This window comes from Necator americanus, chromosome III, assembly GCF_031761385.1.
Source record: "Necator americanus strain Aroian chromosome III, whole genome shotgun sequence".
Lineage (NCBI taxonomy): Eukaryota > Metazoa > Nematoda > Chromadorea > Rhabditida > Ancylostomatidae > Necator > Necator americanus.
Genome location: NC_087373.1, coordinates 10,423,079 through 10,449,877, shown reverse-complemented (window position 1 = coordinate 10,449,877; position 26,799 = coordinate 10,423,079). Strand labels below are relative to the sequence as shown.

Sequence of the window (26,799 nt, the reverse complement as noted above, 5' to 3'; positions counted from 1 at the left end):
TTTCAGGACCCGTAATATAAAGGATGAACCTCATCGGCTCATCGGAGGCTCATCGACGACGCTAGTGCACGTACAAAGATCGGAGTGGTCAATGAATAGATATCAATGATCGATATAAAAGTAGATGTGATGTGACTACGGTTGTGATGTCCGTGGTGTGAACATGAACCTGCTAATCACCGAAGGCAGTTCACCTGGAATCAGTGAAATTAGGCAATATGGAAGATTCATAAATGAAAAACAAGCTCATTACTTACTATTTAAACTAATAACGAAAAAATGGAAAATATTTTTGCAGGACAAAAGCAACCATGACATATCAAACGGAAAAGGCTCGTCAATGCATGCAAAACAAAACAGGATAGGTAGAAAAAAGGCCTTCTACTTATTGAGGACAAGAGTCTGTTCACGTCAGTTGCAGGCAGTTGAGTACGTAAACTTAACAATAAGCTCTAATTTCATTTTGTTACGGTTTCGCCCAAACAAAATATATTCAAACACATTATTCTGATATTTCTAACAAAATTAGGCTTCAACATTTGCAGAAACCCAAGACATTTTTGAAATAACAAATTTTTGCTAAAAAGGAATATATAAGGGAACATATGAGACAAGGTACAAGAATAAGGTGAACGATGAAATGGTGATTTCCACATGGACACTTGGTGGATTCTGTGGTGCAAAAGTTGGTGCAAAATTTCTATGTTTCACAAACATCCTCGTTATGTTGGTATTGGAATCATCATGTATAACTGGCTAGCAAGGTAGTTATAGATTGTGATTACAATACCAGTATAGCAGAGAATGTCAAGCAAAATATCGAATATTAGGCTCTTTAAAAGAAAGAAAAGAAAAACTTATTCAGGAAAGTACAGGAAAAAAGAAGGAAAGAAAAAACCTAATTAGGAAAGTGTTGAATGCTACAACAACTCACAACTATAAACAGTAATCAAATCGTTAAAAATTACTTGTAAAAAATGTAAGGTCCCTAATGTGGACACTGCCTAAGATCTAACAGCTAGATATAAATAGTTTGTTCTTCATGGAAAGCAAAAAAATGGGAAATCTGCATTAATTGAGAGATAATTGAAATACGTCATGCACAAAATCCACTCTTCCAAGCACATGAACAAAAGCATAAATGATCAGTGATTCATGAACACCTTTCTGCCTTTATCTGTCAAATACATTTTGCATTCATCAACAGGAACTATAACAGGCCATAAAAAAAAGAAAATGTAAAGTAAAGATTTGAATTTAGAAAAGACAAACCTTGTGTTGTTGTTTCTTTCCTTCACGAACTCTTTCGAGCACCTGCTCCTCGAGTTCGTCATCTCTGAGATAATCAAGTCCAAGAACAGGACGATTTCCACGCTCGACCAAAATCTCATCTAGAGCAGCCCAACACTGTCGATTTAGTGTAATTGCTTCGAATGTAGACCTGCCTTCTGGCACCAATTTTGCAACCATTCTGGAACACTCGAATATTAAAAACGAACAATATCCCCACAAAAGTAAACACAAACTCGAAAACAGGGAGAGCAACGGTGTCCATGAAGTCGAGTTGAATTTTAGGCACAGCTGCGCGGTCACGATCCATCATTTCTATTGGACTAGCACCCATCTGCTTTTCAAGATCACCTTGTGAGAAAAACTCGCGGTATATGTTTTCCTGAAAGAAAATCCTACAAATTCTGAGTTCTGCAGGATATAAAATTCTCGCAAAACTATAAGTTAATATCGGATTTTTGAAACCATCTGTGAGTGGAAAAATGGGACCACTTACAGCTATAGCTTTAGAGTTCCGGAAGTCCTTTGACTGATCCGAGAGATCACTTGACGTCATTAGTAAACACATGAACAAGTAATGATGATCACGAGACAATGGATCGTAGCCTTCTAAAACGAGAATCAACAGCTATTTAAACACAAACAAAAAAGAGCGTATTAGAAAAACTGTATTATTGTGATCGTTCTTTTTTTTTAAATTTAAATTCTTCAAACGGGAGCAAATTAAATAAGGCAGTAGATTAGACTCACGATCAACCATCGCCTTTATCCTCCCAACTTTTCCTAGATGAACAGCGATATCAGTGGCAAGGATCACGTCACGAATATGGCTTAACACCGTCTGATACTGAATACGAGTGAGCTGATCCAGAATGTTGCACTCCTTCATCTGACAAAAAGAATTTTAATAAAAGCGGATCGTACCTATATGTATGATATAGAGGGAAATTTAACTGAAAAAAGCAAACGATAACTAAAGAAGGGAAGAAGAAAGAAGGGGAGGATTCTCATTGTAGTTAACAAACCTGCAGAATCTGCACCGTTTGAGCGTAGTGATGCCTTTCTAGCACACTCCCTTCACTGCTGTACAACTGTGCCAGAGGTGTTTTCTATAACAAATTCCGTCTAGTTAGTCTCATTCAATTGTCCATAATAAAAATTAAGATTAAACTATTTGTGGGAACCAAATTATGAAATCCGGAATCTACCCAGGATATTTTACTGAATCCCACAGCTTTTATGACAAGGAAGACGTACTAATAAAAAGCTCTCATCAAATCTATCGCAACAGCTGACTACACCACTTACCGACTGTAACTGAAAGGCATTTGTCGTGCCACGATGATCGATGTCATGACAAAGACATGCTATTAGTAGTGCCAACCGCTCTAGTTCGTCAAGGCCATGGAGTACTGCTGGGGTCCGCAAACTGATCCAGCAGAAGTGAGCCACTGAGAACGCGTGCGACCAGTTATGATATGGCACCTAAACATCATTCTTAGAACACATTCAAAAGGTTGGAAAAATACAAAAGAAAAATATGAATGAATATGAAGTATATAATAGAATATGAAATACAAAAGAAAACAGAAATATCAAGGGAAAATAAACAGATAAGCTATGACTAAGCAAATTAAACAGATATGAAGTAAAAAATTAATAACAACAGTATAAACAAATCAGGGACAATCTTTCGAGTCTGCGAGTATCCAACTGCATTGGAGGAGTGCTCGAAAAAATTATTAAAGAAAAATAAGTGAACAAAAAGTCGGGTCAACTTTCTGAAAATTTTGCAACATAATATTCTCCCAATTCAAACGGCAACCTTCACGTTTAAAAAAAGCGCAAAAAAGAAAGGCACAACACCCCAGGAACAAAGAAGTAGAATATAGAATATAAAACTATAGAAAATTCAATAAAGAACACAGTTGAAATTGAATAAACAATGTGATCACTCTAAAATGAATTTTATAAAGACAGTTTTATAAGCGATGTGAATGTGAATTCTTTAAAAATGACCTATGAAGCTCTCAATGGCAAAAAATATATATATGGAGCGTTTTTTTCATTATTGTTCTTGTCTTTTTGTGGGATTTCAACTATGAAAATGATCCGTTCAAAATAGGTCCTCAATATCACTTTAAGTAGTATGTGTAGCACAGAGTAGCTAAGGGGTTAGACTGCGGCTAAGGGGTCGAAGGTTCAAAACTGCCCACAGCGAGCAATCCTTTTATCCCTCATGGGTCGGTAAATCGGTGTCAGTCTTGTATGGAAAATCTAAAACATTGATTCGGTCATCGGCTGACCACCGTAACTCACTGAATATACTGCATACGCTAAAGACCGCTCACTGACTTCAAATGATTATGAAACGAAGTGGACCGCTTTGCCACATCCCAAGGGGATCGATCGACACTAGCACCATTTTACATTCTTAGTTACCGATTTTTATCCGATTCCACATTAAATGCGCTATCCTTCTTTTTCATTTCAAAACTTCTATGATTTCACAATTAAACGTTTAAAAGAGGTTCAAAAAGGTAGAAAGAAAGTTCAAGCATAAGGAGTGGAAGAAAGAAAAGATGAATTTTCAGTTCGACATTGGAGAAAAAAAAAACAAAAATTTCCAAGTACGGAGCATTAAATATCACCTCCCGATATCCTCGAGCAACTCGTAGCACAAACGACGCCAATTTCCTTTTATTCATACTATACCGTGCAGTGAAACCAAGATCCTAGATTAATAATTTTTGAAGCAATAATTAATAGCTGGGACACTTGTGACAAAAATACTGAACATACATTGAACATAGTCATCGAAGCAGACATATATGCATCTCCATCTCCAATAGATCGTGGCGAGAAGGAGAAACGGTTAAATTCTGGACTCCAATACCTTTAAAATACAACAGTTACGGAGGTTAAGATAGAAGGTGTAGAGAGGATTCCTACAATTCATACCTCCAGTCCTTAATTGCTTCATTTGTGAGTTTGCAAACATCTTCTTCGGATATCTGAAGTAATAAATTCGTTATGCAGAAATAAAAAGATGAAGAAAATTGTGTTCACTTACAAGCAACTGTGATCCTTGCACCAGCAGCTCAGCGGCCATATGCGAGCGGCGTTGAGCCTCTTGCACTTTGCGATAGAGAAGACACTAAACAAAAATTGATTAAGTTGTACGGCTCGGCCGAGAACACAACTACATAAAATGATTTTAAGAAACCCTAATGACTAAGAAATACAACAGTAATCAAATTTCTGCTTGCAATCTTTCAAGAAGAAATAATTTTATTGGAACACTTTAAAAAACCACTTTCACATGAACTTCGAATTCGAATTTGTCAGCTACGAAATTCATGGGAGTAAGGACATTAACGGTCAATTCGTTTGTCAACTATAAGAGTCACACGGAGAAGAAGAGCAGAAACGAAAAAAAGAATGCCAGCGGTCCAAAAAAAACACACACTGATGCAAGAGAAAGTGGTGAGACAACACTGAAAAAAACAGCAAATTTTTGAATGTATGCTTCCTAGAAAGCAAAAAAAAACACTAATTCTTCAGCGAATCAGTAGCTATACCTTCAGATGAGGCCGCAAAAAAAACCTACTGAAAAAAACGAGAAACGGCGATAGATTTCAGAAGGATATTTCATTTGCATTAAAGCTGTAAAACTTCAGCTGAACACACTGAGGCTTGTTAAAAATTTCTGACCTGTATGTGAATCCCGCGTTATTGTAGAGAAACTTAAGTTTACGAACTCTTCCAATCGACTTATGATTGTTGAGAAATGAGAAAATTCCAAAAAAAAAAAAAAGCTGGATCATTAAGATAAACATGATATAATCTAATGTATATAGAAAAACAACAGCTCATGCAATCTTGTAAGTAGTGAAACTTGCCAGTTACTCATTAACCGCTGCGTCACTTATTCCACCAAAAAAAAAATCATTCCATCTAGACGCAAGCTTTCGCATAAATTTCACATCTGCATAAATAAAACAAAAATGTCCACGAAAAAAAATCAGATAGTGGAACCCTTACATATGCTTAGAGATACAAATAAGAACTGGCCTTAATTAACAACGACCCCTTCAAAAGAAACTGTTCAAAACGTAGTTAATATCTAGAACTGAGACAATATATATATATATATATATATATATATATATATATATATATATATATATATATATATATATATATATATATATATATATATATATATATATATATATATATATATATATATATATATATATATATATATAATTAAAAAGAAAACGATCCACCCATGAATCTGCTTAGTTATGTTCATGGTTGAGGCGTCAAACATTACATTACATTTACACAAAGGAAACGCGTGATAGAAACGAAAAAAATCCTGAATCACTCCTACACATGAGAGCCATTATGCGAGTACCGACAGCTGTCTAAGAAAATCATTTAATTTGCATTAAGCACAAATTTACAAAAATTTACCGATAAAATTTACAAAAAAAAAATAACGGCATCCCAATTCTAAAAACAAAGCCGTTATGCTGAATTACGACTGATTTTACCAAAACCGTTTAAAGTGCAGCTTCCTACTATTCTCTATCTTTTTTTTTTTTTTTTTTTTTTTTTGAAAGCAACGCTGAGTTCAGAGATCTCAGCAACTTTCATCGCTATACGAGATTTCAACAAAGATTCTTGAGTATTGTTCGAGAAATTCGGCGATTCCACTCTGTCGTCTCGCTGCAACTCAGCAACAAAAACAATAAAAATAACAAATAACATAAATAAAGGACTAGCACGGAAATACGGAATGTGCTAAGCAAAGTTGGATTCCTATGAATCGGAATAGAAATCAAAACAGAAAAAGCTTGCAACCTTAATAAACACAATGCCAATAAAAATCCTTTAATGACGAAAAAATGAAATTTTTGTTTTCTCAAGAAGATGCTACTACAAAGATTTCAAGAATTTTTTATACGCCAACAACACAGAAAGCGAACAACCGTTCATGTTGTAATTGCTGTCTTCAATCCAAAAGGAAATAATGCATCTGGAGTCCCTACTTTTCCATCTGATATCTATCTATTTATCTAATTAACTCATAAATGGGAAGCAAGCGGAACGGAGAATTAAGAAAAAAGAAAATGAATTTTGGATAGGGCACCTGGTTGTGTATGTGCTCTAGTTACGAATCTGCAGCCGTATGGAATCGTCAAAACTAGAGAACTAGTTAAGAGAGAGGAATTGATTTCGTGCCAAGAAATGGCAAAACAGAGGATGTAAATTTCCCCGAACTAGCTCATCCAATGAAATGAACAAGAGCATGGAATTAACAGCACCTCCGAATTCCTAATGGAAAAAGAGAGAAGTCATTAATTGTTGATGAGGACAGCAAATTCGTTAGTGCAGCTAATTTCATGTACTATGCTGTAACCAGCTCGAAAGTGACTAGAAAAATTACTTTTAGAACCTAAGCATAGAAGTTAGAAGAACAATGCAAGCATCAAAGATGAGATTACATGACAGAAATTCAAATAAAGTACTAAACAAATGTCTTTGTTTAAAAAGATGAAACAAAAATACAACTAGTTCTCACGTGTGATATGCTAGTTGCGCAGTACACCGCGAATGTGCGAGCTTTTTGTTCGTCGTGTCGAGTGAAACCCGTCCTTCCTGTTTTGTTGCACAATTCCGCAACACCAACAAATGTTCCTAAAAATAAAAATAATTTAGGATGAGTTGTTCCACTTGCACAAATCAGAAGACGTGATCATTTCCCGCTGAGCAAATCGTACAGACAGCATTTTTTTTTTTCGAACAGACTTTGCTGTAGCAATTACCTTAAAAAATGAAACAACATGAAAAGAAATTAATTGGTGGAAAAACTGGAGAAATAACCTTCGCATAGTTCTATTGGTGTGTAGCACTTAATCAGTTGTTATATGTAAAATTGTGAGCATATTATCCAGTTAGAAGTTATGAAATTAAATGAAAAATCTGGCCGGATGAAAACAATTAAGGGGGAAAAATGACAACAAAGTTATTTTCGGTCAACAAACGCTTGTAGCTGCATACAAAGAGTGAAGGGAAATAATAATGAAAAAACTATTTCGCTTTAGGAAAACATTTTTAAAAAACCAAGAAGCGAACATTGTTGATTAAGATTCACTAGGAATATGCCTTTTTAGACCCGAATACTGCATGTTTGCGTATTCGGGTCAAAAAAGGCATATTCCTAGTGAATCTTGATCAACAAAACGACCGAAAAATGAAACAACCCTTCATAAATGCCAATATTTTTTGAAAGAAAAAACTTCGTACACTGCCACTGCATCAAAAATAATCCGCAGCAAAGTTTAGCCGTTCAGAAAAGACTTCAAAAAAAAAATGCTGAATTAGAGTAATTTAGCCAGCATCATTAAAAATCTCGCAGTGAAGCGGACGTGTGATAAATAGAAAAAGAAACTAGGTCTTAAGATAGCTAAAGGACACACAGAACACACGTTATGTCAACAACTTCTTAGTCATTCTCTTAACAAAAGGAAGAACTGATGAATCTTCCAATTGCAAGAGGAATCATAGGTCCCGGTCCTCCCAGAGTATACCTCCTCCACTTGACCTTTTCAACATAAATTTGAAAGAATGAAAGAAATTTGAGATAAATCTAACACGATTCCCTTCGAGTACCAGGGATCGAATATCCTTATACCGTTCAAATACTCTTTCAAACTTCGAATGCACGAAATTGGACTATTCGAAACAACTAGTCAAGTATTTGAACACTAGTAAGAGCATGGACTATGTAGCATCAATTTTTCACCTGATAAACATTTAGAGCCAAAAGTGTTTTAATTTTTAATTGAGCGAAACGTAAATTGTCTAAAGAAAATCATTCAAAAAGAATTTGTTTGTTAAATTACACACATTTCTCAGTGCTGTGCCTCCTCGTTTCTCGATTGCCTAGAAAACAACGCATTAAAGGCATCACTCCACGAATCTGACTGAGGTGGTACGTATTTCAAGTGGAGCATTCGAATACGGGATCGTAGATAATGCAAAGAGGATGATTCCGTCCATTTCTTCCTAATTGCCGTAAAAAAACGGCCCGGAAGGTACGGATTCGGGCGTTCTGGCGCACTATTTTCTACAAGGAGTTCGACTGGAGCGCGCTAGCCTTGTGCACGCGCCGCATATCCCGAGCCCTTTTTTTACGACAATTAGGAAGAAATGGACGGAATCACCCCCATTTCCATAATCTACGATCCCGTATACGAATACTCCACCTGAAATCCGTACCACTCCAGATTCGTGATATGCTGCCTTTAAACTAGGCCTATAACAAGCGCTGTGAAGAGCTGCTCTAATTTCCCTAATGGAGACGGAAATCACCGATAGAACATTGGACGACGAGTATCGGAAAGAATCGTTCAAAATAGCCTGAATTTAGTTTAGGTGTACTTAAAATGGAAGAAAAATTCTATGTATGACTGGGCACCTCAAAAAGGAAAATATAGACAATCCACATGCCATGGAAACAATAGGGAAAATTTGGCGCGGGAACGCGGTAAGAGAAAAGAAAGCGTTGAGTTACTAAACGAAAGGGAAACACATGAATAGAACTTGAGAAAAATTGCTGAAAAAAAGTAACAATAAATACACAAAACAATCCTGAGAGATATGTGAATAGGGCGGAGATTGCAACGCTGTTAACAGAATTTCTCCATTCAAACCAGTTCAATACGGTTGGTACGTCGCATTTAATGGCGAAACCTCATGGAATTTTGTTCATCCATACTCGACACACATACACACACACACGTATGCATGCATACACATACATGCGGCGGCCAATGAACATCCTAATATTTGTTGATAGACAGATTGTTGGCGCGGAATCGATAAGCAAATGAAACCACCCGGAATTGACCCGACGTACATACATCACACGACCGCCGACAAAACGTAAGCAGCAGCAGACGATAAGCGACTAACAAAAATTGGCGCCGAGATAAACGGTGAATAGTGAAATGGGTAACGGCGATGCCGAAGCCATCACGAATAATGACGACGCAAGGGCATCGAGAACCGCCTCCAAAAAAAAAAACACACACACAATTCACAACGGTAAACAACGCTGCGACACCGTAAAGTTAAAGATCACTCATAGCTAATTATTGTCATCCAAATTCCGATTCTGTCCAACACGAAGAACTTTTTACCCCTTTTAGGAAAAAAACATACTCAGGTACAACGCTTTATCACTAGACACAATGACAACCTCAAACATTTTTTACCGACGATCTTTATTTGCGACAAATTTCTCTCGAGCTGTTACGAAGTGCTTGTTTAAACATAGATGGAGCATAAAGAGAAAACTGCTGGTTTAAGAATTCTTTCTAGAGTGAACATAAGAGTACGAAAAAAAGGGATTTCGAGTAAATCTCCATAAAAATATTGGTGTCTTTCCAAGATGAGAAGAAAGATTCAGGTAATTGCATACTTTAAAATCAATGCCTCTTTTTCGAATATAAAATCTCTAAGCAACAACGGAATAAATGAAGGAAACTGGCATATAGCAAACTCTATGAAAAAAAATTTAAGGACTTATCACAAAAATTTATCGATACTGAAATGAAAAATGTTCTTCGTCTGAGGTAGAAATATGGTACCAGCAACACAATGAAAACAAGAATTCTACTCAAAAATAAAGATCAGGGAAATTTTTGCCTATGTGAATTTCTATAGCGTGAGAGGTTCACGGGTGTGACAAAGTCAAAAACTTCGGCTATGACTAATCGGAACTACTATAAAACATGACGCATGAAAAATGAAGAAAAGCGCCAAGCAGCGATGATGAGCAACGGCGGAAAAATCGAATATTCAGTCCAGAGTGAAACAAAAAACACCAATAACTTGAGCCAGAATGTTCGAATCTAAAGTCTATACACTATTTCTCTGTGAAATGTCAAAATACTAACAAAAACGAAACCAAAATCACTGCGTATATTGCATAGCACAAAGCAGATACATAAATTAGCGCTTTTCATGAAGTACGGTTATGCAGACGTGAAGAGAAAAAAGCAAACGGCCCGAAAAGCTTGAGGCTCGTTTTCCATCAAGACACCCATTAACTCTTAACGTTTCAAGAAACAATCCGTAATACAGAGCGATGAGAACGAATATCACTTCAAGACGAAAATAACTAAAATACCGAATAAATGAACTACTCCAGACGCAAAAACTGTAACAGAATTTGAGAATTCAAAAGAAAAAAAACCGTGATCTTTTCCAATCAGCAAAGTTTTTCTATTTCTGTGGAAAATGTTGAGATCTAGTTTTCTCTGTCCGCGTTATATTTAAATTAAATGTGAGATGAAAAATTGTTGTTCTCAAGATTCGACTATTAAAGAAATTCAGTAATGACAAACGTTACATGTGTGACGAACATATGTCCCCGCAAAAATATTACTTATTAAAATGTGGCATGCAGCTATGTAACGAGCGTTACTTTAACTCTTAGCAGGCCAAACATCCGTCAACGATAGAAGAACACCAAAAAACACTCCGAAAAAAACTAAAACACCTAGACCTTATCACAGAAAGTCCAAATCACTTCAGTTCAAGCCTCTGGCATGCAGTAATAGTTTATGTGGTCAGTGAATCATGAATTAGAATAATGAGGACTTTTGCTGATAACCTGTCCATGTAGTATCGCGCAATAAGTTCCATCGCTGGGACATATACACCAATTTTTCTAGATTACTCAAGGAAACTGAGTGTAATCACGCTCAGAGTTGTAAATTAGGCCGCCTGCCTTATTTTTTGGCGAAGAGGTCAATTTCGTGATAAGTTGCCTCCAATATTCCTCGCAACTTAGAAGCAAATGATAACTTAGGAAAAATAACTTCTTAAAACCGACTTGGACTCCTAAGAACTTCCTATAAAACTGAAAAATAAGCTAATTTTGCTAGCTGCGTTCGGGTGTTCGAAAGTTGATTTGGGCATTCCATCCGCACTCTCTCACACCTGAATTTATGAGCTTAGAGGAAAAAAACGTATTATTTATTGGATGATGCAACATAACAAGACAAAAAGAAATTCCCTTAAAGACATCACTCCACGAATCAGAGGTGGCACGGACTTCAGGTGAACTATTCGTATGCGGGATAGTAGATTATAGAGAGGGGGTGATTCTGTCCATTTCTCCTAATTGCTGTAAAAAACGACCCGGAAGACGGCGTTCTTGCGCACTATTTTCTACAAGGAGTTCGAAAGGAGCGCACCAGCCTTGTGCGCCGCCGCATCTTCCGGGCTGTTTTTTACGGCAATTAAGAAATAGACCCTCCTCTCCATAATCTACGATTCCGTATACGAATACTCCATCTGAAATCCGTACCACCTCAGATTCGTGGGGTGGTGCCTTTAACTGCGAGGAAGTCAGTCCTTAATCGATGCTTCTTTAAACACTTGCCTAAGCGACTTTCAAAGAGCATGCACTCAATGGAGCTTCTGCTCAAGCATAGCACAACTTTCCATTCCAATCATAAAAACTGAGAATTCTGCGCAAATAACAGCACGTTGTAATTTTTGTAAGAATGCTCGAACCACTGTTCCGAGAAAGATTGAAGAAGATTGAATGTAGTGGATGAGATCATGGCTACCATTAATGGCAAAATTAAAATAAATGAAAAACAACTGATAACTGCTGTCATACACATCTTCTATCACAAAAAGAACTGTTTCTTATCCTTCTTTGCAAAATATGTGAAAATTTCCGGAAATTACAGAAGGAATTAAAGCGGAAAGAAGTGAAAATGAATTTCTAATATGCCATTAATGTTAGAGTCATTTCCTCAATCAAAAAGCGGAAGAAATAATTTGAGAGAAAACCCAGCTTCGTCGATGATGCATTAGTTACATACCAACGAAAAATAAATGTAACAGATGTGAGCGTGATAAAAAAAACGCAAAAAGGAGAATAAAAAGTGTAGTGGATGAGCCTATGATATTATTAGTCTAGTGTAGTGTGTTATGAGGGAAACGATAGAAAGAACTACGTGACATCCATGATTTTACGGATGTTTATACAGATCTATGTACTGCTAATCATAAACATAATCATACGGTCTAATCGTATGCTCTCATGAGAGAAGTTTCCAACAAGAATAATCAGAAGAATGTTGAAACTGGAAAAAAAAACCAAACATTCAGCAGAATTAACTAAGTTCCTTGAAAGTGCACACTCAACGAAAACGAAGAATGAAATCGATGCCATGAAAGGACAGCAAACCAGCAATGTTACGGAAAAAGACGAAAGTAGATTATAATCGATGATAGAGCTGCTAAATAGTTGAATGTGACAAGCGAACTAGATTGAGACTGTCGTCATCACACATGGCCATCGGAAGAATCGACGACTAAAACGACAACCTAACCTGACAGTGAACATTTGCAACCGACTGGCGAATATCCAATATCAAATTACGTTACCAGAAACTGGTTGAAATTTATGCAATGACAGTACAATTTGCAAGGATGCAAACTGCAAAGAAAACTGTGCGAACTCTGTCCAAAGGAAAGTGAAGATTATTATTAAAGGCATCACCCCACGAATCTGGGGTGGTACGGTTTTCACGTGGGTTATGCCTATATGGGGTCGTAGATTGTGGGGATGAGCGTGATTCCATCCATTTCTCCCTGTATCAGTTGAAACGGGCGACCCTGGAATGTTGTTTCTTATGACGGCTTCTGTTGCGTTTGCGCTCCGCCCCTGCTGCGATTCGTTTAAAACCCATTCGGACGAATCGCAGGCAGGGGGGGGGGGCGCAAGGGTGGCGCGCTGCAATAAAGTACGTCGTAAGAAACAGCGTTCCGGGGTCGTCCGTTTCCACTGTACAGGAAGAAATAGACGGAATCACCCTCTTCCTCACAATCTACATCTACGTTTCAGGTGCATAATCCACCTGAAACCCGTACCACCCCAGATTCGTGGGGTGATGCCTTTAATAGACGAGTAACAGAGAAGATCAGGGGCATTCAAGCAGTGTAACACGGGTAAATTAGGGAAATAGAGGTTCGAATACAACGAAGCAAAGACCACTTAATACTGTTCGTTGTTTCGTAGTACTCGAATAACTGTTCAGAGTTGCAAACATCAGCGTCAAAAAACTACAAAAACTAACTGGTGGACTTCATAAAAACATGAAAAAACCAATTCCATTTGAAATACAGATTAGCAAGATTAGCACATCTAAAAGTGCTTAATTGTTGGGGAAATAAATACTAGTAATAGTAAAGGACATGGAATGAGATAAAGAAATGTGTTAGGCTTAAATTGATCCCCTAGGGATGAGCTGAGGCGTCCTACGACTTTAGATCAAAATCGTCAAAATCGTTTAGGGTTCATGAACGTTGTACACGATGATTTGGGTGGAGGGCAGGCTGATGTATGAAGTCAGTGTTTTTATTCTGTAGTGCAAATTTGTCGAAGCTGCAATATTCTCCTACAGATGGACGTAAAGAAGTTCGTAAGGTAGTAGGGGTAGTGTGTAAGTGCTGGAATACTGAAAACAAACAGATGACAACGAATTCTCAGGTAACGAATGTAATGAATGAAATTGAACGCTTCAGAAAGGAATAAAGAAGACTACATTCAAAACTTTTCACAATATCGTTTCAAACAAGAATTCTACATGCAAATAAACAAATACAAGGACTGCTTACTATAATTGTAGTAAAAACGGAGAAGTGGTATTTTTGATAAGCGATGTTTTTCCATCAATTATATGCAGAAACAAATAGAAAAAAAAGAAGACCCATTCAGAAATATCCGAAATCTCGTATTGATTATTAGTGAGCTGTACACAAGGTTGTAAAAACACCTCATGTACAGCTCATGAAAAATCAATACGACAGCCAACTATGCCGAGATTCATTTAAAATCGAACAATTCAACAACTGAAATCTAAGTGAAACCCATAAGTAACCCAAAACAAACGACAAAAGAAAGATTACGACAAGTTATTATTTATTTGATAGATAGATAAAGATATTTCACAAGCATAATATTCATTTGAAAAAGCAAAGAAAGAAACGCTATAAAGTAAAGCCTTCAGGAGCGGGGAAATCCACGACTAGTGCAAGCTGTTGAAAATTACACTACAGGCTGTCACGAACGCCTCTCACGTAAAACTTTTCACACAGGAGAACCCGTCTGACAAAAAGACACACAAACAAAAACTGTGACAACCTTGAACGCTGTCGCTTCTTGATGTTTTCTCAAGCAAACTAACAACAACAAAAGAATTTGTGGAAAGAACCTCGTCTGATCAAAAAAGGGCAAAATAATTATGCATGACCGAACCCGGTTTTCACTTCTACTTTGTTGGTTCTATAGCGGAAATACCTCCGGAAATACCGAAATAAAGTTGTTGTCATGAACCAAATGAAGAAGAGGAATTGAACGTTCGATGAAACATGGTTGAGGCAGGAAATACATTAAAGTGAAGAAGAAAAAAGAGTAAAATGTAGCGAAGAATCCAGATGAACTACTAATCACAAAGAAGAAAACTAGAAAAACATCAACAGATACGAATGACACAAATGTGAAGAAAACGAGAGAAACAGCGCCAAAACAGTTAAGTTCTATCGCTGTTGTAATATAATAATAATAATAATAATATCAATACTACTATTGTTATTAATATTACCATTATTACTGTTATATTAATATTATTACTGTTATTATTATCATATTATTATTTATTATTATAATACTACAATTGATACTGCGTCAGGTTTAAAACAGTAACTACACACAAGGAGCAGAAGAACATCTAGATCTACATGGCTCAACTGTGGCACCTAGCTGTGCCTGTGTGAGCAAATGAGTAAGGTATTGAATGCAAAAAGACCGCTAGTTGCGTATATACTGCACACAATTAGCGATCTTTTGCGTTTCCCCAAACAATTTGATTCAAGAAGCAACGCAAAAAATCCAGAACCCAATTCATCAAATGATTCCTCGTGGCAAACACGTGACGGATAATGCTTGAGAATATTTCTTCTAGAAAATTATCCTCACGTTATCCTATTGTAGCATCCATTCACGTTAATGGAAGAATCAAAACATGATATTAATAGGATTAGGTGGGTGGAAGAGAAAAAATAAGCACTAACTGTGTGAGTGGTGAATGAAATAATCAACACTGAAATGTTTGTTTAATGAAACGTTTCAGCAACTCCGAAAGTCACACACAGAGCCGGCGCCAAACGAATAACTGGAAAGCGCACGTGGTCGTCGAAGCGGGAAGAAGATGTGTGCGTGACAAAGTTGCGAGACCACGATGCGATGTGAAGCTCTGCGATGAGACGACGATGACGTGGTGCCTGTCGGTAGAACGTGCGATTTGCTGAGGGCCTTCCCAACCCCTTTCACCGGAAACGCAATCGATACGTGCGTGCGCGTACCCCTCAGCCCTCCCACTCCTCCACATACACTGCACTACACTCTACACACGCCCATATCATAGCAGTTTCGAAAACGTTCAGTTTAGAATCGCTAGTTATATTGAGAAGAGGGTGAAACAATCCTGCGTTCCAAATTTTCCACACAACTCTAAGTGGAGTATGATGAAAACAATAATGCACTGAAGGACCTGTTTTGGAAGATATCAATGAAGAAATGGGAAGGAAATGCAAAAACTCGAGGGAATCACAGAAAACGGAGTAGAATTTAAATGCATAAACAATTTAGTAATAAATATAACACGAATATATCACGCAGCACTAGGAGGACGTCCAGAACCACCTGTCTGCTGCGAGGCACGTAACATTTCAAATCGCGTTCACATGAAATAAGTGGAACGACAATAAATGCTTGTGAGAGAGACAATGCAAACAAGAACAAGGAGTGGATGAATACCGAGGAAAACCTACCAGAATTATCAATGATTGGGAAGCACAAGATGTTTCGCGTCTGGAACCCTGTCAGCTGATCGACGCCAGCATAGAAAAACGGACACCTGAAAACATGAATGAAGTGACTACATATCAGCTAGACTACCGGAACGAGAGTTAGTGTATTGTGTTTTCATCTCCGACAAGGGGAGAAGTAAGTTCTGGCAAATCGGCACTCTGCATTGTTTCTAAACTTCTATCGAAACAGCTCAAAGAAATAACTATTCGTGCTGGATACAAACCCTTTTTTTTGCTTAATTTCTCTTTAATCTCGAATTTGAAGTCCGCAAAGCAGAGTATTTATGGTTTCCAGATATTTCCTACTAATGAGAATTGGCATAGTCAGGTACATTTCATGGCCAACAAATCCTAGATTTTGGTAGAATACAATTTTAAAAAAAAATCAAATCTTAAGCATATGGCGTACAGCAAGTTTAATTCGTACAGCTTCATGTTATAGGATGAAAAGTTAGGAGGAGAATAGCCAAATAAGATTAATAAAGTACGATAGAGTACCTTTGCACATCGCGTACATTCATCATTGTTCTTGTCGTAGCCACTCGACCTACGACCCCCATCGTCATTGGAAGTCTGATTTCTGATAAGTCACCGGCTTTGTCAAATACATTAGCAACCAGCTCCTTATTTTCGTTGTCAAGCAAGAACAAAGAACATCTGAAAAAATGAAGGGGGTGTGATTGAAATTCGAGCAGCACATCATGGAAATATCACCAATAATATCGTGATATGAGTATAGTTTTAAAAATTAAAAGGTCAAATGCACTGGAGTCCTTTTGGGAAGCGCCGACGCATTTGACCTCGTTTGGGGTTTGTGAACATATTCAAATGAATATAATAAAATGCATAATTAGTAACAAAAAAAAAGGAGTTATCACTAACTGAATAACGACAGCAAAGGTCAGAAGTAGAAAGAAAAAATAATAAGAACAAAACTAATATCAGTTGGTTTTCAAATCATCTAAGTGAGATAGGAATGTAATAGGGTGATTACATTAAGGACTAGCCTCACAATGCACGTCGCTTGGCGTCATTATCAAATGGATGGAACATTGCATGTGGTTTTGCCTGAGATTATTTATCAGTGATTATCTAAAAAAAAAGCGCGTCAACAATTTTCGCTCATTTTTAGCACGTGACAAAAACACGAAGAATGGCTTTTTCAACTACAAACCACAAACTACAGAGTCCTTATGTTGCGTAAACCGCTTTTTGTCCTGAATCATGCACAGAAGACCTGCGATAAGTCAATGGACAACTTCTACTAATCTCAAGATAGGATCTCGACACTAGTATAGTTGCGACATCGTGTGAAGAGATAAACTAGTACTCGAACAACGGCTCTTCATCAGGTTTTCACAACAGAACAAACTTTTCCAATCGTTTTACCTCGGCTTTTTTTTAGAATTCCGTCAATGCGATTCTGTTAGCACAGGCATGAGCGAAATGACGACATCTCACAGGTTTCAATAGCAAATAACACAGGTAAATGACTTAACATCAGAATCAAAGCAGGGAACCTCTATATATCGTGAATTTAAGCACGTACTCTTCTCAAGGACTGGTAAATATTCCCAATAATGGCTACTATTTGAAGAAAATTCCATACAAGATACTGGTACAGGCAAACATGAATGTCAAGACATTTCCGAAAACAGGTGCTACCACAACCTCGAAGAATCGCGAAGCTACATAAGATATATATATATATATATATATATATAGTTGGAAATCGCATCACATCCATCGCAGCCAAAATGGCTTTCAAAGCGAAGGTGAATCGTAGTTATTTGAACAACAAAAACGATAGTTTTTTTTTTATTTGTCTTTGTGAAACTATTCTTTATCTCCCTTTTGTTGAATGTGGCATAGAAAGGACTTAAAGAGCTGAGCCAGTCGCAGTTGCTTTATATTTATTGGCAAAGAAATCGAAAAATTGCGTGTAGACAGCGCCATTGAAAGGTTTCAAGGAGCTTAGCTTGCCGCAAATATTTCATACTTATTGGTATAAAAATCAAAAACTTATCCTTTACACTTCGAAGGCGAAGCCTACAAATTCAATCGCAGTATTGCTACGTTACTCATGCATTTCCTATGAATCACACGCTCATATGTGAACAATTATGGATATCATGCCGAACAAAAAAAGAAAAAGAGAGAACAATATTTGAAGACAACTTTCGAGGTATATGGATTAGTACTTTCGTCCAATCGAAACCCTATGGAAATTCATTTGTAGTGCGACTGTTGAAGACTCTCTGGAAGATGTTAAGACACTGATGACGGAATTTGAAGATCTCAGGAAATTACATCTGACGAAATTCAGTACTATACAAATATGGTACGGTTACAATCTCAAATGATGCTGAGAGCTTTATTGTTGACTTGAGGTTACAACAATAAAGGTCTATCTTGCAAGGCGGTTGCGATGATTTCATAGAGTACGGGTAAATCTAGGCGCAGAAAAAATAAAGTTGGCGTCAAGAGCTGCAGTAAGTTGGACTTTGACAAAAGTGGCATGGATGCATGGAAAAGAAATCTAAAATGTCTCAATCTGTGGGGTAGTTCTGACGCCGCTCTAATGTGAAGGTCAAAAGATAAAAGTGGAGAAATGTTTCAACGGAAGGTTCATACATAACGACATGAACTTCCTGCCTAAACATTAAACATTGAGACTCGAATATGAACGAAAAAAGCAAAGGTTGCCTCTATTTTTCTTTCACCTTGTGAAACCCCACTTTCAACAGAGATCTATGACATCTTTCACAAGACACCATGTATTTCGAAAATGTCAAAGGCGATCATGAATACAATTCTTCAACAAGCAGTGACGTAGGAATTCTACAGATTTCCAGCGATCACGTTTATAGCTTTGAGGAAAAAAGAAACTCAGAGTACACGCGTGGAGTGCTCGAGAAAAAATCACGGCATGTGATATGAATGCTACTTCAAAAAAGACGTTTTTATAGCATACACGATGAAAGAGTTGCAATGGCGAATATGACTGACTATACAGCTGTTGAGTGCACCAGTTCGATCAATGATCAAAAACGGGAAACAAAGGGTGTACGATTACAAAGTGCATGTCACCATTACGCTGATAGGCGAGTTTCCCCGAAAAAAAAGTGGAAGAAGAAAAGAACAAGGTGGAGGATTGGGAGTTGTTCCGAAAAGAAGAAGAATTCATAAGAACATAGTCATAAGAATAAATCAAGGAAAATCGAAACGTTAAAGACTATAGTGACTACAAAAAAAGAAGAAAACTATAAAAGGATGTATAAGTAAGACGGAATTCTGAAGAACGAAACTCACGTTTCCGCATGTATTAGATTCCTCGCTTCGTTCATGATAGTTCGAACAAGACTTTGCATATCTTCGGAGTGCAGAATTAATCTTTGATACACGCCTGGTGAAACTGGCCTCTCCCCGTTTCGACCAGATGATGTCGGTAACGAATGGGAGTCCGCCTGAATTACGCATAATCTACGATGGGTGCGTATGACCAATCAGATTTTTCTTCTAAAGCGGAACAAGACGAAACAAAAAAATCGAGAAAATAAAACCTCTCAAACTGAAATATGAAAGTTATAATATAACCGATCCTATGCAATCTAAATAAATCTAAGGCTCCCACAATAACTTCATGGGTTCAAAAGGATTGAGCGTGATCACGCGGTCGCGAAAAATCGGAGGTTGAAAAAAGTTGATAGATGATTTCGATAGGTCAAACTGTTTTATCTTACCATACTTAGCATTTAAAACAGCTACTCTGGGAAACTTATCTACAACACTGAAGCAAAGCTTAAAACAACATCAAACAAAGAAAAATATTTGACAAATGTTTGCAAGTAAAGTTGTAAATGAATGGTGGCAAAAATAGAAAGCTTGAAAGTGTCCGCCAGTTCGAAATCGATAGATGCTGAACACAATGCATTTTCAAAAAGTCACAATGAGAGTTCATAACAATATCAAAACAAAATAACCAGCTTTACTGGCGCATTAAATTCGCTACCAACCTGTGTGACATCCACACAAAAAAAGGTATAAGCTAAATTTTTTCAACCAGGAAACACTCTCAACCAATGATGCCCCTTCCTTTACTTTTTTATATAACTCATTACCTATATGAAGGCCCGAACCATCCCGCCACTTCTAACTTAATTGAAAATGACATCTTGAAAGATGACATCTAATCGAACAACGAATGATTTTGATAGGATCTCTTATTATGGGTGGCACTAAAGAAGAAAAGCGAGCAGAGCACAAGCCGAATTTTTGCATTCAAAACATTGTCATTTCCGCTCATAATTGACAAGTAGAAAATTACCCCAAAACGTGATCAAACTGACATCATTCGGAATGCTAAAGCTTTCGAAATAGATAAAATGCTGGATACAAATTACAACAGATATTACATTTGCTGAAAAGAATAGAAAAAAGAAATCGCACAATCATTTCGATACTTTGCCTCAACTTCGAATAATTAATCGTGTAAGCACCGAAAATCCCATCTGGTTATGTATGTTGTTACTTATGAATGCATGAACAAACTAGGAGAAAAAGTAAGCACGATTAAAAAACATAGGACTAGGGCAACTTTAAGGTTGGGCATAGTTTAAATGAGAATCGATGTTGTTCAAAGTACCCTCTAAAGAGAAAAAAAGGAAATCCAGAACACAAAGGCCAGATTTTGATGAAAGATCTAGGAAATCATGGTCGGAGGAAACGTCCTGAGTAGAGCCAGAGGTGGCGATCGAGGTGGGACCATCGCTAGTTTCATTCAGACTGCAAACACGCGGAGAGATAGCAATGGTCCTGCTTCTCCCACAACCGCTGGCTCCACCGAGCCGCTTCGAGCGCAGCTGGTGCAATTGCGCTTATGAGGACCCGCTATTTAAAAAAAAAGCATCATGCGCATTTCTGTGAATTCTTCTAAATAGGAGATTCATGGTGAACTGTAAAGAAAAAAGCATTCACACGAAATCCTTTGAAAATAACGACATTTTGATAGCAAATGGAGTTCCCGATTACCTAAGTGCGCGAATTGTAACAGAACGAGTTCCGACGATAAGGGCCGAATTTAGATCCATTTAAAGTAAGAGTAATGAGCAAACTTATACTATAAAACTAATTAATTCTAGAAGTTTTCTTCATAATACTTCAGAGAGGCAATAACCAAAAAAAGCACTACTTCGCAATTCACTTTACGGGTTCGAAAAAATAGGCAAAAAAAATAAGATGAAATTACCTCATCGGCTTCACAAGACGAATTGGACATCATTAATGGTGGTGCTTCGACGGATGAGATGGTTGCAGTCGTTGACGAGTTGCTGACGCTGAGCGGTGGATGCGACGATTTACGCCACACTGGCGACGACGGCATCGGCAGCGTTCCTAGATGAGGGCTAGAGTTCCGACGCCACTCCACAACGGACATGAACCTGCAATAAAGCGACGAGTACATGTTTGAATGCATCGAGTGGATCACACACAACGACGACGAAAATCGATAGGAGACTCTCCGACCGAGAGCGACGCTACAAAAAAACGGAACGGCGAAACGTGGATGGCGCACTATTTACGCATTGAACGTTCTTTAAACGAGCACATAACGGACTCCGGTGTGATAGGGAAAGAAAGAGTTGTTTAAAACTTTTTCGAGCACGGATACAATATTTTCGTCGGAACATTCTGCAGACGATTCTCAGAAAAACATTCTGCAGGCGGTTCTCAAAAAAGCTATTTGCGTTGATTTTAACATATAAGCGTAGACATGAACATTAGACTAATGAACATTGAAAGTACATAAATAAAAACAAGAGCATATTTATGTGCGAGGTGAGCCTGACCTCCGAGAATTGTGCCCTGACACTATTGTGGACCGAGCATGACTAATGTGTTTGAAATCGATTGAAAACAAGTCGCATCCCATACGCAGCCCATATTAGGCGAGTTGGCTCTCTGCCATGATTTTATATATTGAATTAAACGCATAGTATCCTAAAAATTCTGGGAAAACGTCCCAAGCGTGGTGGTTGTGTGCAAACAAAAAGGAAGAAGACTTCACTAATTCCTTCAAGTTAGATTTGGGTCAAAATTTCGTACTAGAGCATACCAGCTTGGAGCACACCTCGTTCCAGTAAAACGTGAGGGAGAAATCGAAGAGAACTCAATGGTAGAACGGCTCTATCGAAAACATTTCTGAGTGTACTCGTAGTGGATTAATATTCTTCATATTTTCAGAACACATATTGAAACCGACTTCTTTTTTTCATTTTTTTTTTTGCTCTAACTCGGAAGGAAAGAGTGGGTTTACATGCATTTCAATGTTAATTTTTAAAGGCAGCGTTTGGAAGGCACCACCTAACTCAAGCCAAGTGAGGAACTGTTTACACCAGTGGAAATAGTGAAATAAGAACGTTCAGAAGTGAACTACAGTTCAGTCAGAACAATCTAAGGTCAGGTACATTTTCGATTGCGCCCGAGGTTTCGCGCTGGGACTCTTGTTCATCTCTGCGAGGATGTTGCTACAGCTGGGTTAAAACGACATGAAGCTCAGTGAATTGCAGTTCAGAGCAGGTGGGACCATGGCGAGCTGCAATAACGATTGGTGCCAACAAGGGTCCCCACTAGATCCTAACCGCTTCCGCCTTCACCGCACCTTTTCGATCGCAGCCGCTTGCGCAACAGCACTGAGTTCGTTTTGACCTTACCATATCAGGTACAACTATCCATTTTACATGCTGACACATCCAATCAAATCGTTTTAAGCCCACAGTACTAGGAAGTCCAGTTATTTGCGAGAAATTTTTCGCATTCATCCCGTGAAAAAGTACTTTTTAGAGATAGTTGACAACACTATGGATGCCTTTGCCAGTAGTACTGGTCGCGTTGTATAGGAGTGCAGGTAATCTCAAAACACTATTTGAAAAGTACAAATGTACACAAATGTTGTGGTTCGATACGGTAGTTTCAGTTAGAGTGGCTTTGCACTTTGGTAACACCCTGAAATTACGCTCGCAATCATTTTGCCACTAGATCTTAGCGTAGTTTTTTAAACACTCTGCAATTTATATAGGAGCAACAACAGAAGTTTCGCATCAAAGTAAGCACGAAATTACAGATAGGAAACTAAAAACGCGAAAAAAAACTCCAATTTATCAGGAAAAAAGGTTAGGACTAAAAATAGATCACGCATATAGGTCGGATTGTTACAATCACGTCAAAACCGGCTGACTCGTGGTGCAATTGAGTAGGCGGTTGTGCTTGATGCGGCGAAATAAGAATCTCGATCAGCTCCTCTGCCCAAACGGATCGAGCAAGAGTCCCAGCTTTAGACATAATTGACTACGCAATTGCACCAAACTTCCGCTTTGACGCGACTGTCTGATGAAATTACCGAATTAACTCAGCTTTGCGCTCGTGCATGTAGTGAGACACACTTTGTTTTCTTTCATTTCATCTCTCTCATGGGTGTAAAGGGTTGCCTAACTACTAATGAAGAAAAAAAATCCACCCGAACATTTCCTTCGAATGACTGAACTGTTCCTATCTCTTTATTTGACTTTTATTGAGGTTTTATTCCGAAGTCGCTCGAAACTCGTACACAGTTACAGTATTCTTCGAGTCGTAAAGAGCCCATATGCTGACATTGGTTCGTATACTTTTACGTCCCGTGTAAACACGCGTAACGTCGTAAGTACGTGTTGGAATTGCGTAAAGTAATGCTCCTGAGAATTTCGACTGGTTAGAAACGTAAACGTTCGCTCCTTAAAAATGATAGTTAGCTGTTCAGACTGCAGGATTATTACGCGCTTCTTGATAGACGTATAGTAAGGTAAAAACGACATGAAGCACGGTGCAGTTGCGTAAGTGGCTGCGCTTGAAGCGGTGCGGTGGAGCGTAGCGGTAAGGATCGAGTGAGGAGCCATGTTAGCACCCTCTTATCGCTGCAGTTCGCAATGCTCCGACCTCGATTCCAAGTGCTATCTCCATCGCATCGCTTGGAGCGCAGCCACTTACCAACTCCACCGAGTTTCCTGTCGCTAACATCACAAATAAAGCATTCAGGTTAAAGCCATTTTTATTTCATTCCATTTAAAATTGGATTGGCAAGGAAAATTGGATCATATCAAATAATTGTCACAAAACCCACGGTAAAAGCACACAAGAACACGTGCAGTCGACATTGAATGAGTTTAAATGGGTGCCAAACAGGGAAAGAGCATGCGTTGCAGCTGACGCGCCGCCGCCAACCAGTTGAACAAAAGCAGCAGTTCACCGTTAGATAATGAAATAAGTTCACAGATTGATTCGATCATTTTACTATAATTTTGAAAGACATTGTGTACACTATATTTTCGTGTTAGTGATATAATTGAAAGAGCTCATTTAAATACAAATCGAACTAAGCTACAGTACGTGAAAATGTCTGCGGGTCCCATCACTGCCAATGTACCTTTCGTCAATCAACAATCATTCCTTCGAGCACCGCTACTAATTCCTCCGGGAGGAGCACTTCACAAAAACAAAATGCAGCCGAGAACGGGAATCTGCCCACTCGAAAAGCAGGAATTCTTAAATAATCGAACTAATCAAACATTTTTCTTCTCGGGAACTTGTTGATTGTAATGTTTCCTACATTGAATAATAATTTTTTTGTGTTCGGACCGGATTACACTAATTGCAATTTAGGAGGCAGAAACTAACATTTTTGCATGAACGTAATATAAAGTTCTGGGAGAACTTAATGAAATGAAAATAGAATGTTAAAATCTTACATCACGATGAAGATGATTGGTTTTAAAGTCTTACTGAAGCCTGCATTGAAAGAGGAGAACAAAAGAAAAATTATTAGACTATAAAAGACATATGCGTGCTTAATGGACAGTAGAAGAAACTCTCAAGAGAAGTTTTAAAGTAGGCATAAAATCATAAAAAACAACTTGATGAAAAAGTTAACGAACATTGTTTCGACAATGCGCTGTAAAGCAAGACAATAAAACTACGGATGAAAGAATCGGAACAGTAATTCGGAAAGCAAACATCCGCGTCTTCACATCGACCACATTTTGCTACGATTCGTCGTTAGTTTTGTAGAGATGAATTCGAAATACACGAACTCATAGTATGATCAAAACGACATGAATCACGAGTGTAGTTGCGGTGCATTTGCGTACGCGCTCGAAACGGCGCGGTGGAGGCACCAGTCGGAACTGAATTGGGACCGTGGCAAACTTCAGCGATGGGTGGTCCCACCAAGGGTTTCGCCACTCTCCCAGCCGCTCCATCGAAGCACCTCAGGAGGGGCCGCGTACGCAATTACACACGTGTTTCATGTCTTGTGAACGCTACTATAGCAACTGTTTCATTTCCTTTATAAATATAGTCTTCTCAATAATTCACTTTTAGAGTGCTATGTAGGAATCGACTCTGAGAAAAGTATTAACATCATGCGTTATCGATTGGAGCATGGCGGAGAGAAGAGAGTGCGTATGAAGCAGTGAAATAGCGTGCGTTGCGGCTTTGGAGACGCATTCGGGCGCATGCAGTTGTTAACTGTCCAGGGATTTTTGTCCTACACCTTCACTATGTTTACAGGTACGTGTACACTCAGCAGCAATCTTATGGGACCTTTCTCATGGTCTTTACTCGTACGCGACGTGGCATGAAACTCACATGTCAGTTCGAGGCATTTCATTGGCTGCGCAAGTTCTGAGAGCTCGCGCAGTCAATCAAATGCGATCAATCAAACGATAATCAGATGCGCGGCAGAAAGTATGCAAGTACTTTTCGGCGTCGTTTACCGCAGAGTGCTCGCACGTGTCGCCACCACTCTCCATCATTTAACGCGATAGGGAATAACTATAAAAACGCCTTCAATTTTCCAAAAAAAAAAACAATGAGTTATGCGTGTTTATAGACGCTAGCGCTTATGTTTGGCCAGTCGCCCGCTACACCTTCAATCTTCGCATTTTCCCTGTTCGATACACCCTCCCTTCCTTTTACCAGCTCGAAAAGAAAGCACAACACAGTCCTAGTGATCATACAGTATGAAATTGCGCACGAAGTTGCGCGGTAGGACCCTTAAACAGCTTTGTCCCCGAGCTGGAAGCCACCAACAAGCAGCGCCGCAATGATACGCTCACAGACGCTTGCAAACGGTTGTAAATCGTGCCGCCTCGAACCAAATACGGAAGACTTCAACCGTTTCCGCAATTGCACCACAAGTCAAGTTGAGGTAAAGTGTAGGTAGGGAGCGAACTACTCAACCGCGTGCCTATTTCTGGAATTGAATAACTAAGTTAGTCGGGGCCCTAAAACCTAAGCATTAGAGAATCTATGACATGTAGGCTAAAGCTATTAAAAGAAAAACAGGAAGAAAGATAGAGCTCCGAGAAATAAGAGAGTTCAGAGGGCCTCAAAATGGCTGAAGAAACCGGTACTTTTACACAATTACTCTTTTATGATCTTCTCTTGATACCTTTTCTGTCACTTTAATAAAATGTCACCATTGAATTAAGCGTATGACAGTAA

At 38.3% G+C, this 26,799-nt stretch overlaps 1 protein-coding gene across 1 annotated transcript; it reads right to left on the bottom strand.

Annotated features, from left to right (window-relative positions):
* Positions 1 to 176: 176 nt before the first annotated feature.
* RB195_009184 (uncharacterized protein) lies at positions 177 to 22,195 on the bottom strand (the record flags this gene model as incomplete). Its single annotated transcript, XM_064196052.1, has 17 exons — positions 177 to 194; positions 1,273 to 1,471; positions 1,527 to 1,672; positions 1,787 to 1,899; positions 2,041 to 2,179; positions 2,316 to 2,399; positions 2,599 to 2,775; positions 3,942 to 4,025; positions 4,093 to 4,186; positions 4,252 to 4,304; positions 4,364 to 4,447; positions 6,884 to 6,999; positions 16,225 to 16,310; positions 16,762 to 16,920; positions 19,576 to 19,730; positions 21,512 to 21,704; positions 22,113 to 22,195. The coding sequence occupies 17 exons, from the start codon at positions 22,193 to 22,195 to the stop codon at positions 177 to 179; spliced, it is 1,983 nt and encodes a 660-aa protein (XP_064047197.1).
* Between the last annotated feature and the right edge of the window lie 4,604 nt (positions 22,196 to 26,799).